We start from the raw sequence: 15,418 nt of genomic DNA, 5'->3' as shown, positions 1-15,418 counted from the left end.
GGAGAATGTGCCTGCAGGGAAGAAGGAGGACGAAGGGTTCTTGTTTGGGTGGCTGAGGACTGGTATAGAGTCTGTGAGGTTACATAGAAAGGCGGGCCCTGTGGCATGGGTGTTGGGAAACTGTTCTGGGGCAGGTAGGTGTGTAAGGGAAAGAGTTGTACTGTGTTTATGATAAAATGGCTTGGGGTGAGGGAGTGTGGATGTGTGCATAACACGTGAGATGGGTAGATTTGTGTGGATGAGTGTGTGTGTGTGTGTGTGTGTGTGTAGTCTGTCAGCCTGGCTGTGCCTGCCCGCTCCCGCCGACCCCCGCCCGGCACTGCAGAGCTCAATCAGCGGCTGCATGAATACACTCGAATGGAAAGTTGTGCTCAGCTGACCGGAGAAATCGGAGCCGGCTAGTGCTGCTCCCCTCCTCCCTGGATCCCTCCCGCCCTCCCCCGCCCGCCCTCGGGCCAGACGGCCGCCTTTGCCGGCTCACTAAGGCAGAGGAGGTTCAGCTCAGCTGGGGCCGGAAAAGGCCCGGGCAGTGGGACGTTGAGGCGGCCTGAGAGCGAGGACCCAGAGGCGCGCGTCGCAGCGGGCCGGTCGTCTCAGCTCGAGCCCTGGGAAGGGTGGAAGGGGGGAGAGGGCGGTGGGAGGGCCCGGGAAAGCCCCCGAGGCAGCAGCCTGCGCTCCAGGTGACAGCCACACAAAGGTCTAGGCAGCGATGAGACGGTCACGGAGGCAGAGGAAGACTGGGAGAGGAAGAGGAGGCTGGGCTGTCCCCAGCTCAAGGAGTCGGAGCTGGCCCAATGTGCCACAGGGCTGGAACTAAGCACTGAGCTCTGGCGATCTGGGTGATGAGCTAGCCCAGAATGTGCCAGGCTGTCCAGTTCTCGTTTCAGAAACTGGGAGCCCCACTGCTCCGCCAAAGCCCACACTAGGGTTCATGTTCCACCGCCACTGCACTCGGGGAGCCTAGGCCAGGGCCCAGCCTTGCCAGAGGGCTCACCGGAACCTGCCCGGTGCCCAAAGCCTCAGGACGCCTGGCTGACCCTCGGGCTCCAACCCAAATCCCAGCCCCTACCCGCCAATTTCACTATTGATCTGCATCTCTGGCCCTCGCCAAGGCGGCTTCCGGGTCATTTCATTTTAATCAGCTGTGCATCTCCCAGCAGACAATTCCCCAGGACTGGAAAAAGAAGGCAGGGTTAGGGGCTGGGTTGGGGTGCAGGGTCTGATCTGGAGGGTAATGGTGGAGAAAAGGAGGATGAGCAGGGAGAGATGAGCTGATCAGAAGGGGTAGATTGGCCCAGCCTCCCTCAGACCGGCAGCTTCTAGGAGCCAGGACTTAGACACAGATTTTTCCGGTTTAACCCTCCATTGTGCCTATTTAGGTTTCCAGTGCAAGTCCTGGATTGTCATTGCTTTTCTTTGAGGGACAAAGAGACAAAAAGAATATTCCCAAATGAGTTATTCCTTAAGCGTCTTACACTCTAGAGTAGGCCCAAGGACACAGAGGCCTATACACATGGGGAAAGCCAGAGAATGCTCACTGGGGCACAAGACAGAAGAGCAGTGTGGAGTGCATACAGGGGAAAGAGTACACATCTTTTGGTATACCAGGAGAAGAAGAGCCAGCTCCCTGGCTGCTGTTGCAGGACTGCAACAGAAGTAACAGAGAGTTAATACTGAGGCCTCCTTATAGGAACTGACCAGGGTACATGAGACTCAGAAAGAGCTCACATGCCCCAGGCTGGAGCCCAATCCCCAGTATTCCCAAGCGGTGGGGCCTGTGCACAGCAGCTGAGATGGCTTTTGTGCAAGCAGATGCTTCAGCTTGCCTTGCCCTCACACTCTGTTGAGGATGTCCCTAGGACTCTGACTGCAGCCCATTGGGATGGCTGCTGAATTTGGCAAAAGTGGGCTTGGCTGTGGCTTTGAGGGACCTAGAAAGAGAATCAGCAGGCAGCAGGTAAAGGCTTCTTTCCCTCCAGTGCAATCTTTAAAGGGGCAGGGGCCAAATTACCCAGAATATCCTCATTGTGTCAAGGCAAAGGGTGGACTGTGGAAGCCAGACACCCCAAACCCACCTCACCCCTCACTGTCCTCAGTTCAAAGAACACCCATGGTGACCTTCCTTCCCTAAAGGGACAGGAAAGCCAGTTAGGGGTGAGCAAACTGGAGATCATATCTGTGGCTGACTAGAACAAGAGGACCTAAACATGTCCAAACCAGAACTGTGACCCACAAGACATTTGTCCACTGCCCAGAGAGACACTGCACAGACAGCATCCTGGGGATGAAGTGGAGTCCCTCTGACATGCATCCCTTGCAGAACTATGTATGTATATACTGCTCAAGCCACACACAAATACCTACACTACAGGCAACACACACAGAAACACGTACCGGGTGCACACCAATGCAGGGAACACGCATTTATACCAAACATCACACACATAGTTCTTTGTATGCAGTCCTTGTCCACCTCATAGAGGTCCAGCATTCAAAATTGCACACACACACACATCACCCACAATGAGCACACTTGCCCCTCCTGCAGGGAATCTGTAGGTGAGATTAGAAAGTGCAGAGAGTAGAGTCTTGGTATTTGTACAAAGATGGATAGAAATATAGATGGGAGAGGCTAATAGATAATGGATAGCAGGAGACAGCAACAGGCTGGTGAAGCCTAGCAGGGTCTGGGCCTCCCAAACTGAAGGCTGCTGGAGTCTGACAGCCTGCTTTCTGCAATGGAGAATGACGAGTGGACACTGATTGCTTCAATTCACTTTCTCTGCTGGGTATGTTGAGAGAAAGAAGTGTTATCACTCTACTGGTTTGTCCCCAGACAAAAAGGCACCTGCGCCCTGGTGTCCCCAGCCTAGGCCTTTCCAGGAGTCACTCTCTAATAATAACACCCTTTTCCTTCTACTCACCAATTAGGGTTAGTTGGCTGAGTAGGGGTCCATCCAGACCCTCCACACTCCCTGATGCAGACCCTTCGTTGGGGTTGCAGGCCCATGCTCTCCATCACATACATGGCAGACCACCTAGAACTGAGGGTAGGTGATAGTCTTTCATCCCTCACATGGATTGGTACACCAGAACCCAGACAGCACCTACCCTAAATGCCTACCACCTGGCTCAATACTGCCTGAGAATGGCATCATGTTTTCCTGGGGTGGACACTCATGCAGGCCACAGAAGGACTCGGTAGGTAGTGCAATGGATGTCCTGGTTCTAAGGAAGGATGCAGGGTAGAACCTTTTCCCATCACGCAGACCTGCGCCCTGAGCAAGCAAGGCCCGACTTGTGCGCCCAGGGCACCTCCGTGTCTGGCCGCCTCTCCGCCCAGTTTGCCCGCTTGCCTAAACCCCGTGGCGCTACTGGGTATGGAGACAAAAGGAAAAGGGAAGTCAAAATTAGTTTGGGAACTGGCGCGAAATTCTAGGCACGTTTCTCCCTAATCCTCCTCTTTGGAAATTGGACTTTCAAGTGAAGGCAAGTTTTCTGAAATTACCTCTTGGGTTCCTCTTAAGGCGCAGGCCGCCCTGGCCCAGAGCGGCGGAGGCGCCACCAGCCACACCATCCCGGGAACTGTGCCCCCCCCCCGCACGGGGCGGTAAGGTCTGGGGCCGGCGGGAGCCTGGTTAGCCAGAGATGATGATGGGGGCGGGGAGGCGTGTTTTAAAGCGTAAACTAAGTCTAAAATGTCTTAGGGGTTCAAGATAGGAAGAAATTTTCAGATAGAGAGCCAAACAGCGAACCACCCAGTCACTCTGACACACACACCCTGGTAGTGCGGAAGGCGTCCGTCCGATTTCAGGCCCTAAACTCCGCGACCCACCTCCTCACCCGGCTTCCCCTGCCCTCCCCTCCCGGGCGGCGTCTACCTAAACCTCCCTGCCCCCCTCCCACCTCGGAGGTAAAACCTGGCAGCTCCGCTCGGGAGGTTCGCTGAGGTTAGGCGACGGTGTGTATTTTCCCTTTGAAAAAACAAAGCCACAACAAGCGAAAAAACGCCAAACACAGCCCTGGATACACCAGGGGCCACGGCAGGTTGCAAAGCCGCGAGGGCCGAGCGGCTGGGGCGCTGGGCCTGGCACCTCGCGGGGAGGAAACGGGCCGGCGTACTCTCGGCCTGTTCGCTCAGGAATTGGCTGCTTTGGCTCTTTTCCGCTCCCCACCTCAGCCCGCCTCGGAAAAGCTCAGCCTCGGCCTCAAAACCGGCCTGAGCCCAGGCGGCCCGAGCGGGAAGGGAAGCAGAGGCCAGGCCACCGTGTTCTGGGGCTGGGAACCGAGGGTGGACAAAAACACCAGTCTCTGGGAGTGATAAGAAAATGGAGAATACTGTATTTGCTTTAGAAAGTTTTTACATATAGATAAACACGCAGTTAGGGTAACAGTAAAAGCGCCCTATGGGGGAGTGAGAGATACCTCCAAAGCAGCTAAGAAATACTTGCAATAGCTTTTGCATAAGAATACTACGTTCTCACTCTCCGCTTTGCTAGCGACGGTGTCCCTCTTCCTAACCCGGCCCTTCGCGCCCAGCAGTGACAGCACAGTCACCGCCGGGAACACCGAGCGGGAGGGAAACGCAGGAAAGGAAAGAGACAGGTGAGTGGGGATGGGTGGAAGAAGGGAGAAGAAAGAAAGAAAGAGACAAGGAGAGGAGAAAAAGCAATTATCATATACAGGCAATTTCTACACATATATTACAAACTGGGAAAATGACGGATCATTAAGATATACATAATTCATATAAAATTTTGAAATAAAAATAAAAATCTGTTACAGTCATAACTATTCTTTTTCCACATTTATAACCAGTACCCACACAGGCAGTGACAGAAGTGGAGAGAAAAAGGTGCTTACAAGAAAATGATTGTCTGCTGAACAAAAAACAGAAGATTGCATCTTGTTGGACCAATACTTGGACTTAAAAACAGAGAGAAGAAAGAGAAAGAAAGAGAGGAAGACAGGAAAGAGGAGAGAGAGCAACAAAAGGCAGGAAACATTTGCTATTTCGCTCTCGAAGGAGTTCCTTTTCTTTTTCTTTCTTTCTTTTTTTTTTTTTTTTGTACAAATTCAAAACAGAGATGGTGATGTTGTTTTTCTCTTTTTTGTCTGTTTTGCTTTTGTCGTCTTGTCGTCGTGGTTGTGGTGGTCGGTTTTTGTATAGTCGACTCTTTTAAAATCGTTTTAAACTAGAGAGAATATTTTCCCAGATACAAATAAATCGTCATGCAGGTGGGGTGCCGGGCCCGTGGGAACCGAAAGGAGAAGCCGTGCTTGTCCTAGAAAGTATACAATTGTCACCTCTTTTATGTTTTCTGCCCGAAACATCAGCGTTTGTGACTGTCTGTTGACGTCGTGGTCCTTTGGGGTAGTCGTGGTGGCAGATAGTGGTTTGGGGTTGTTGATGGTTTGCGGTGAATCTGTTATTTTCTCTTGTTTTTCTATATTTTGGGCTGGGGTGGGAGTGTGCGTGTACTAGTGTGTGTTTCTGTGTGCGTGTATGGTTGTGTATCCTGATTTCAATTTGTTCAGGGGATGGAGGAGGAAGAGGAGGAGGGCGAGGAGGAGAAGGAGGGGAATGGGGAGGGGAGGGGGGAGGAGGGCGGCCTTGGCTATCATACATCACATTCCGAGTCGCTGGAGGTTACCGAGAGGATGGAGGTGCCGGTGTCCGCGCGCTCCGTCAGGCTGGACACGCTGGTGGTCGGGCTGGCCGCCGTGGACGGCGACTCGGCCGAGCCGTGCGTGGGGCAGCCGGGCTCGGCCAGCGAGCGCATGCCGCTCGGCCCGATGGCCTGGTGCTGGAGCCTGCAGGAGAGAGAGAGCGGCGCCCGCCCTGATGCAGCAGCCCTGACACCCTACCCAGCCGGGCCTCCACCCCGCGCCCGCGCTGCCCTGAGCCAGACCTGCCGCTGCTGGCGTTCCCCTGGCCTTCCCACCCGCGGTCCTCGCCGCCGCCCCCTATTCGGGTGTGTGAACCGATCCCCGCCTCCAGCAGCCCGACTGCCTTGAGGGCCGAAGACCCTCCTCAGCCCAGGTCTTGGCTCTCTTGGCTCCCCTCCGCAGGGCTTTCTAGAGCTTCTCAAGGTTCCCCAAGGAGAAGTAGAATCCGAGGCAGGCTGCCCAAGGGAGGCCTGGGCGTTCGCAGCCGAGGACGCCTAGCCGAGAGGAGCAAGAGTCGGGAGAGGAACTGAGTGCATCCTCCTCCTTTACCCCTGGGGCTCTTCAGACTGAGTCGGATTCCCTAGGAGTGGACGGATCCCCGCAGTGTTTCCGGCCCCTGTTACCCTACACGCACACCAGAGCTGCGGGTTGCTCACCAGCCGCGTGTCAGGGTAAACCCGCTGGCTTGGCTCTCCGGATTCCTGCGAAGGAGCGCAGGAGCCGGGAAGGAAAACGACAGGAAGTCGGGAGCAGAAAAGTGGAGGACGAGGAGGGTGAGAGAAAGAGGAGAAGGCGAAGGCAAGGAACCCAGAAGGGAAGGCAGAGCAGTCTCTGGCTGCTGCTTTTCCTGACCAGGCCGCGGTTGACTGAACCAAGTGTTTCAGGTCTTCCCGAAAGGAGGCCTGCACCTGACCCTGGGCGCTCCCCCGTCAGGTGAAAAGTGGCCTTCACAGGCAAAGTCAGAGAGTCAAGGGCTCAGGCCTGGGCCAGCAAGACCCAAACACTCTCACTCACTCCCCAATTTACACCCAGCCCTCAGCCTTGGGCAGCTGTCAGTAGCTAGAGCCCAGGACCTGTCTGAGGCCTGCTTTCTGCCTTACCTGGCTGAGCAAGGACATGAGTGTCACAGCTGAGCTTTGGCCCAAGTTCCTTCTTTCTTTCACCTTCTCTCCCCTCTGTTTCCTCCTTCCTTTCTTTCCCTCTAATTCTTTTCTCTTCCTACTTCCGTAGGCCCAGCTCCACTGCTGGTCAAGCCAGTACAACTTTGTGACTTTGTGGCCAACTTGCCAACAGTGGAGCTGATCCTGCCCCTTCCTACCTTAGCGAACCAAGGCTCCAGCAGAAGGAAGAACACCTGCCAACGTACACAGACACTAGGCCTCTCCTCCACCACTCCCAGCCCAGCTCTCCTGCTCCAGGGCTGGCAACATGCAATGCTGCAGGAAGGAGGGGCGCTGCGCCGTGGCTGCGGGCCTTTTCCCTTTGTGACAGGGACATAGTTCAATTTCCTGCCTCTCACATTCGTGGATTTCTCCCGGGTTTTTGCAGTGCTTGGAAATAAGGAGTGGTCACCAGAACCAGATGGCAAGGAGCGCTTTTCTTCCCTCCCTGTCTCCAGACTCTGGAACAGCGGGAGCTAGGGCCGGGGCTGAGGAGGCAGACGCGGGGGGCAGAGTAGAGCTGGAGGCTTCCAGGGACCGGACCGAGGGCTCTGGGTACTCGGGGTTGCACACACATACTTTCACCCAAGGAGAGGCCCCTCTCAGGCAAAGCAATCAATAAGCCCACAGCCCGCCCCTCCTCCGCGCCGGGACAAGCGGAAACTTTCTCCAACTGGCTACTTTGGGTGCTTGGCGGCCATCCCCACCTTCCCGAGCCGGCCTCTATTTCAACCCATCTCTCACCCCTGGGGTCTTGAGGCAGTAGCCAGGACTAGGGGCCCGCCAACTGACCTGTTCTTGGCCGCCGCGGCGCGGTCGCGCTGCCGCCGATTCTTAAACCAGTTGCCTACTTGTGTGGGAGTGAGGCCGGTGGCCTGCGCCAGTTCGCGTTTCTTGCTGGGGTTGGGGTAGGGGTCCTGCAGGTACCACTCCCGCAGCAGGCTCCGAGTCCGCTCCTTGAAGCAATGCGTCTTCTGCTCTCCGTCCCAGATGGTGCGCGGCAGCGGGAACTTCTTGCGCACGCGGTACTTGTCCACCGGGCCAAGCGGGCGGCCGCGCAGCTTCTCCGCCTCCTGGTAGTGCGCCTCGAGCCACATAGCCTGCAGCTTGCCGTGGGACTCCTTGGTGAACTTGTGGTTCTCCAGGATGTGGTAGAGGTCGCGGAAGTTGCCTGTGTGGAAGGCGACCACGGCGCGCGCGCGCAGGATCGACTCGTGCTTGTTGATGGCCTCGCACGCTCCGGGGGCCACAGGCAGAGACCAGAGGAAGCGGCCCAGCCGCTCGATGTCACCCGTCTCCTCCAGCGTCTCGCAGACGCTGGCCACCTGCTCCGGCGAGAAGTTGAGGGTGGGCAGCTGGAACATGGACAACTCTTCCGGGGGGGCCCTGGAGCCGCCGCCGCCGCCGCCGCCGCCTGCTCCGCCAGCACCGCCGCCTCCCGCACCGTTCCCGCCGCCGCCTCCCGCGCCGCCGCCGGCTCCCGCACTGTTACCGCCGCCGCTGCTCGCCAGAAGTAGGGAGCGGTGATGAGAATCGGTGAAGTTTGGCAACAAGAAATGGGAAGGATAGAGGTCTAGAGGGGAGCGGAATACCATGGACTGACCTGAGAGGAGAGGAGAAAATTCAGGGAGAGGAAGAGAGAGGGGAGGAAGAGGAGGAGAGGGGGGATGAGGACCAGGAGGAGGGAGAGGAGAGGGGGGAGGAGGAGAGGGAAAGGAGGGGGAAGCAGGAGGAGGGGGAGGAGGAAGGGCGTAAGGGACACCCACACCCCACACACATCCACACACACACACCCCCGCGCAGCCACATAGAGAGGGAGGAAGGAGAGCGGCCCGGTGCGCGCGCGCAGAGAGAGCCCGAGTCAGAGAGAGGGAGAGGGGGAGAGAGAGCAGAGCGAGAGCCAACCACCGCCGAGTCAAGATTCAGCGATTCCACAGCAATCGCCCTAATGACAACAGCCTCATAATATCTCCCCTAAATCCACAGTGAGTGCAGCATTGAAACATTTTGTTTCGCTTTTCTATTGGTCTGTGGCATGTCGTTGTGGCGTTGCCACGGCAACCGCTGCCAATCACTGTCAGCCCTGCCAATCAATACCGAGAACGTAAGGACGGTTTTACCATTTAGCCAGAGGGTGGGGGGAGTAGATGGGAGGAGGGTGAAAGGGGGGGGAAAAGAATTTTTATTTTTTATCTTTGCAACTCTTAATTTCGCCACTTCCCATCTCTCTCTCTCTCTCTCTCTCTCTCTCCCTCTGCTCTGTCTCTGAACCCCTCTGTTCCCTCTTCCCCAAAGAAGTTGATCCAGAAATCCGAAATGCCATGGGCACAGAGTTGTTGAATGGGATGAGCAGTTAGAGGAGAGATTTTGTTGGGAGGCGATAGGCTTCCCACTCTGCGCGCAGGCCAGTCTGCAAGGAGAGGCAGCCAGCCAGCCTAGCGGGCACGTTTTGCACATGGTGTGCACGTCGGGCTGCCTCTTTCTGCTTATGTGAGCACTAATAGTGGCGTGGAAGAAAGGACAGATGAGATCATGGGGCCCACCGCGCATCGACTCGGGTCCTGGATCCAGGATTCCGCAGGGCATCTGGCACCCAGGATGCTGGAGGCTCTGCCCGCCCTGGGTCAGCACTGTCAGCCACACTCACTCAACTCACACTGCATCTGTTCCAGCTTCTCTTTACTCTCCCCCCAGCCAAGGGGACTCAATCCCACCCATCGGGTAGTATTTAAAAATAGCAACAGTCGAAGTAATTGTATACTTTTCTCTGTCTTAAAATGCAGTCTGGGTCTTTGTTCCTTTACCCTCCTTCAGCAGCCTCTCCTAGGAGCTGAGGGAGCGGAGGAGTCGGGAAGCCTCTGGACCCAGGGGAGCCTGAGATGCCTGCTCCCCCCCAGGAATACTGGGCCTTTCCGCCAGACCTAGATAGAAGGGCACCAAACTTTGAAGGCCACCTCTGAGGAAGCAGGCAAGGCCTGAAAATTGCCTGCTTGCTTGCTTGTTCTTACTGTGTTTTTGTTTTTGTTTTGTTTTCCAAACTCGTTAATTTCACTAGGGAAGGTACCATCCCAAACCTCCAAACACACCCAGGAGAGTGTCTTCCTTCAGGGAACCGCTGGCCCCCAGGCCAGTCCTGGATATTTTATTCTTAGGTATGTTGCTTTTAAGAAGATATAATCAGCATCTTGAGCCGCTCTCGGCTTTGTGAAGCCGCTGTAGCTATGGAAGTGTGATTTACGCAGATTTGTCCGGGTCAAAGACGTCTTTCCCCTGCGCACTGTGTATATTTAGACAGGACTCGGTTTGGTGTTAAAAAGTGTATATTTTGAATGGATCCACACACAGTAGCCAACAATACCCACATTGTAGGCCCGTATACAACGTGTATTGAAACGCAGCGTCCAGACTTCAACTAATCTGCCCTCAATAAAGCTGAAATAATTATCCTAAGCTGCCTTTCCAGAAGAAAAATCATTGAGGAATTCAAAACTTTAAAAAAAAAAAAAAATCTTTTCTGCATTCCGATGCAGATCTAGGGGCAAGGCGCTGGGTCTACAACACTTAGGAGATCTCAATGAGGGAGGCTAGAGAGAGTGAGGGAGAATGTAAATGGGAACTCTAATGTAACTGGGGCTGCCAGTGTCCCAGCCTCTAAACCCCTAGCTCAAGCTCTGCTTAGGCCGTGACTCCCGCAGCGCCCGGCCTTCTGGGCCCAGACGTGCCAGCCAGCCACCCTGGAGGCTCCAGGGCGGTAGGGCGGCTTGGGAGTGGGCGAGGGGCCCTCAGCCAGCCCACCCAGCCGGAGGCAGCCGAAGTTCGCAGGTTATTAACCCGTTGAGGGGGATAGGGAGATACTCCCCAAAGGTAAAGCCCAGCCCCACTGGGGGCCCCTCCCTCCAGATTTCTTCCACCCCGCCAGGAGCCCTTTTCTGTTCAGCTCAGAAGCTCTGGGAGACGGTTCACAGCGGACCCAAAAAGAACCCAAAGGTTGGGACACAATAACAGACACTTCATCCTTTCTTCCCGATCCTTTTCTCTGGTAGGGGACGGATTATAGGCTGAGGAGTGGGAGGAGGAAGGGGCAGGAGGAGGAAGCGGGGGAGGAAGGATTGAAAAAGGGGAGGGGAGTGGGTATTGTGCCGCGTGTGGGGGGAGAATTCCTACGGGTGGGTTTCCGAATATTGTGTTCAACTTTTTGAAAGCAGCTCGTGACCCCGAAACTGCATCCCCCGGAGCCGGGGACCCAGGCGCCGGGCGGGCGGGTGAACCTGGCCAATCCCCTCTCCATCCCCGTAACCCCCGCCTCCGGGTGGGGGCGACCCTGCCTCTCCCCGCCACTGCCCAGAAGGTTGGGCAGGTGCCGCGGGCTGTGCCAAAGGCGCTGAAATCGAAAACCTTAGCCACTCGGTGAGAATTGAGGAAAGTAGGGCTGGGACTCGGCTCGGCGACACCCCTCCCCGCAGTCTTAGTACTGGAGTCTGGCAACCCGCCGCACCCCGCCTGCTCCGGTGCTAGCCACTGCTAGCGAGCGCAAAGCCGGGTGGAGGGAGGTGGCAGGGCGCGCATCTTTGTGCGCCGGAGCCTTCCGGGAGCGGCCGGCTGCAGCCCGGGACTGTCCAGCCTCTCCACACGGAGCGGAGCTCCGCGATGCTGCGCCCGGCCCACCCAGGGGCCCCGCTGCCGCCAGTGCCTCTCAGTACCTGCCCTAAGCACTATGCTTGCCGCCCGGAGCCGGTAAGTTGAGAGTCTCAAGAGCTGAGGAGGGAAAGCAGGGCGGCTTGTCCTGAGGAGCATTGACTGGCTTCTACCCGGGCTGGGAGCGCGGCCTTCGCAAATTTCGGTCTAAAGGTGCAGAAGTTGTGTGTGTGTGTGTGTACGAGAGAGAGAGAGAGAGAGAGAGAGAGAGAGAGAGAGAGAGAGAGAAAAGGAGAGAGAGTGAGAGTGAGTGAGTGAGTTTGGAGGATTGGGGCATTAGAGCTTCCTTTCTCCAAACTCCTTGGCGCTGGGTGTCGGGAGTATAGGAGCAGAGCAGCCTCGGGTTCAAGGGCCTAGACACTGTCTTCCCTGCTGCTGCCGAGGTTTGGGGCATTGCGGACGCTAGCAGGGCGCCTGCAATCCAGACCTTTCAAATCGGGGAGACTGGGGTGGAGAGGTCAGCCTGCTGGGCCTTTGAGTCGTCCCTGCCCATTGGCTGCTCAGACTCGGGGATCTGGTACATTCCGGGTTCACCTGAGGCGAACAAAATTTTCACCATCATCCCAGCTTCAATCCTGGCCCCAGGGACCAGAAGGGCAACATTCAGACCGTGCAGGGAGAAAAGGAGGCATTTGGGATGGAGAGTGCCCTTCCTTACCACGACCTACTGGACATTATTTACAAACGTCACTCCCTACCCTCAGCCCTGGGAAAGTCCCACTTCCACCAAGAGGAGTGCCTGAGAAATTCCTCCCTACCCCCCACCCCTCCAGTCTGCCTGTTTCAGAAGCCAAGGGGTTTGCAGGCCTCGGAGACAGGAGGACCCGGAGGGCCGGCAGCTGTACCCACTGGGCCTGCACCAACCGGGCCCCGCCCAGGAAAGGTTTGCCCTGGGGGACAACGCCTCTTCCGGCTCGCAGGAAGTCCAGACACGGTGGCCGCGGTCTGGGCCTCCCCGCTAGCTGCAAAGTGAGGCGCTTGGTGCCGGCAGGCAGGCGGGGAGGGAGGGCGCAGGGGAGCGCAGCACGCTGGCAAGGAGGCCACGAAGCCCTTAAAGGACCCCGATTATTTTCCTTTGAATGGAAACAACAACTACTACTATTACTCCTTCCCTGCGCCCCTGCCCCCTGCCTTAGCCTCGGGGGACGAGAGCTACCAGCAATTGTCACCAGGGACAGTAAACACAACTCAGTTGCCTCAACTTTCTCCTTGCATAAAAGTTCCCGGCGTGCCGGAAAATTTGAATATTTGATCAACCTCTTTGAGTGACCCTCATTAGCCTGGCGCCCTGCTAAGGCACCGGCATTGCAAAAAAGCTTCTGGGCCCTGCATTTGTACGCCTTGTTAGCGCTGCTTAATGAAGCCGCCCCAAAGGCTCAAAGGCGGCCTCCAGGGCCGGCGGCGCGCACCTCAAGGCACCCCGCTCTGCCTAATGAGCCCTGGCCTTCGCTGAAGGCCCCTCCGCTCCCCCCACATCCTTAAACAAGAGGAGTTTGGTTTTGTCTTGAACCACAGTACCTCCCACTGTTAGGCCCAAGCGGGTGGGCGCAAACCCGACTTAACTGGATGTGGAGACTCAGCCCCAAGAGAGGGGCAGGAGACTTAGAGGATATGAACCATATGGAGCTGCAGGGCGTCAGGTTTTACTGATTCTGGTTCTGTTCAGCCCATGGAGTACACCGTCAAGCTTTCCAGAGAGGGCTAATTAGTTCCCCAGTTCCTTAAAGATGCAACACGACTTTTGTTGAGGTAGCAAAGGCTGGGTGCACAGAGGAGGGTCAGCTTTCCCATCTTTCACTTTCTCTAAGTTTTGTCTGTCTCCACTGCCAAGGAGGCCACACCCTTCCTAGTGGGGATCTTCTCCTGACAGCCAGAGGGCTTGGATTTGAAGAGAAGACAGGCTGAGCTCCCAAATCATCATTGCCCCCATCATCCACAAATTCCAAATGCTGTCAGAAGTTATGACAGTTAGCACTGGAGAGGATAGGGTATATCCATCCCCCCCTCCCTTAGAGCACTAGTTCCTCTCTGGTTTATCTTCAGTCTTGCTTCCAGTGCCAGTGAGGAAGAAAGCATCTAGGCAGGGCCACTGTGTGCACGGGGGGGGGGGGGGGGCACCTGGCTGCTAGGGAGACTGGTACTAATATGGGCCTGGGGTAGAAGATGAAGGAGGAGAGCTATGAAAGGAAGAAGGGTCAAAATCATCTGCCTCCTCTTTTTTTTTTTTTTTTTTTTTGGGGGGGTAGGATAGGTCGCATGGCTAGCCAGCAAATATAAGGAATTCTATTAGGAATCATGCTGCAGACTTTCTTCCCTCTCAGTCCCTCTCTCCTCTGCTGCTCTTTTTCCTGGACATCAGGAGCTCAAGGTCCTCTCTCATTACATCCTTGCCCACCCAGCACTTGGGCTCTTAAGAGTTACCTCTTGGGGGATGAATGCATTGGACTTGGGAAGCAAACTATTCCCAGATCAACACTCAGGGTCTTCTGGAGGTCTCCCCCACAGGCCCACAATCTCTCAGACCAACGATGGCCTGGCCAGGTTGGTGAGAAAGGCCAAGAGCCCATTGCAGAGCCAGCACCCCTGCAAAGGACTGAGAGTTGGCCAGCCTTCACTTTCTAAATCCATCTGGTTCTCTTCTTCCCTTTCTCTCCCCCAGCTCCACAGGCATGCCCCACTCCTTTCACCATCTTAAGACCCAATAAACCCAAACTGGCCATCTGCAGGGATAACCTCTATACTGGGCAAAAGGGTGTTTTGGCCTTGACCCTCGCAAAGGGCAAAGGTAGGGACGTGAATGGGAGGTGTGGGCGCTGTTGGAGAGAAAGGGGCCCTGAGGCAGAGGGTAGAATTCAGCCCTGTGGCCTCGAGGCCAGGCCCACCGATAGCTCTGAAGAGGAAGCGAGGGGAGGGGGCTGGGAGTCCGCGGGCAACGGCCAGGGCTGCAGGGTCCTCGGGCGTCGGCGTGGGGGGCTAGATCCGGAGGAGAGGGGCGGGGAGGAGGGGGTCGGGGGAGCGCGCTGGGCGGAGGGGGGTGCAGCTCTTTAAGAGCCACACGGCTGGCAGGAGAGGCGCGCGGCCCGGTGCTGGTGGCGCACTGACCCCGAAGGGGATTTAGCGGGAAGTGGCCCGGCTTGGGGGCTTTGTCCGGGGGCTCCCAGAGAAGCCGAAGTAAAAGAATAAGGAGCTGCCGCTGCATGAAAGGCCACGCGGAGACCGCGGCGCCCCCGCTCTTGACTTCTGAGCAGAGCTTAGAAAGCCTGCCGCGGCTTAAGCCGAGCTGTTGGGGCTGGGCCCTGAGCGCCTAGTCCGCGGTCTCGGAGCCCCGGGCCTCCGAACCGAGAAGGCGTGGGATGAGGGGGCGCTAGGGTGGCGGGGAAACCTGGCAAAGTAGCTCTTGGCTCTACATTCACCCGGCCCCGGAACAGAACTGCGAGCCTAGCTGGCTGCGTTGGGCATGGCCAGCAATTTTCTTTTTCCAACTTCGGGTTTTGATTTTGTGTTCCACCCCGCGCAGCTCCGGAGCCGGCTGACCCCAGATGGATTCTCAACAGGTGCCGGGGTAAGTCCGTTTAAAGAAATTCTGTCTAGAGCGTCAGCCCCTCTCGGACTCTCTTCCCTTTCTCCTCCCTCTTTCCTCTTGGCAGGCCCAAGTTCCTAGCGCTCCTGTGAAGAGGGATGGCGAGCGAGGGAGTGGGTGAGGCGTCCTCTCTCTGGGGGATCTCCAGCTCCCTGTCCAGCCCTGCAAGGCTGGCGGCGGCCCCCGCGAAGCTATTCCCGGTTTTCCCGGGCTCCGATCAACATAAGCTCCTTGGTCTAGGCCCTGGTGCCCCGAGGTCGAAGTGGCAGAGAAGGAGGGGGGAACGTGGGAGGGGGAGCGCGCCGCGGCGGCT

The 15,418-nt window shown here is 56.7% G+C and overlaps 1 protein-coding gene across 1 annotated transcript; it reads right to left on the bottom strand.

Moving 5' to 3' along the window:
• Window positions 1-5,621: 5,621 nt before the first annotated feature.
• Window positions 5,622-8,425, bottom strand: SIX3 (SIX homeobox 3). The gene is made up of 2 exons (XM_007944391.2): window positions 7,623-8,425; window positions 5,622-5,814 (listed from the first exon to the last, which is right to left on the bottom strand). Exons 1-2 carry the CDS (start codon window positions 8,423-8,425, stop codon window positions 5,622-5,624), a joined length of 996 nt encoding a protein of 331 aa, XP_007942582.1.
• Window positions 8,426-15,418: the final 6,993 nt, after the last annotated feature.

The sequence above is a fragment of the Orycteropus afer genome, unplaced genomic scaffold, assembly GCF_000298275.1.
Source record: "Orycteropus afer afer isolate SDZICR_OR568_19922 unplaced genomic scaffold, OryAfe1.0 scaffold00124, whole genome shotgun sequence".
In the NCBI taxonomy this organism is placed as follows: Eukaryota; Metazoa; Chordata; class Mammalia; order Tubulidentata; family Orycteropodidae; genus Orycteropus; species Orycteropus afer.
Note: the sequence above shows the minus strand (reverse complement) of the source record. Positions and strands in the feature narration are given on the sequence as shown.

What these genes read in the sequence shown, in the direction of transcription:
- SIX3 (XM_007944391.2), bottom strand. Translation starts at nt 8,425, where the DNA reads ATGGTATTCCGCTCCCCTCTAGACCTCTATCCTTCCCATTTCTTGTTG. An exon ending in GCCGCGGCGGCCAAGAACAG is followed by an intron (nt 5,815 to 7,622) that starts GTCAGTTGGCGG and finishes TCTCTCCTGCAG; the next exon opens with GCTCCAGCACCAGGCCATCG.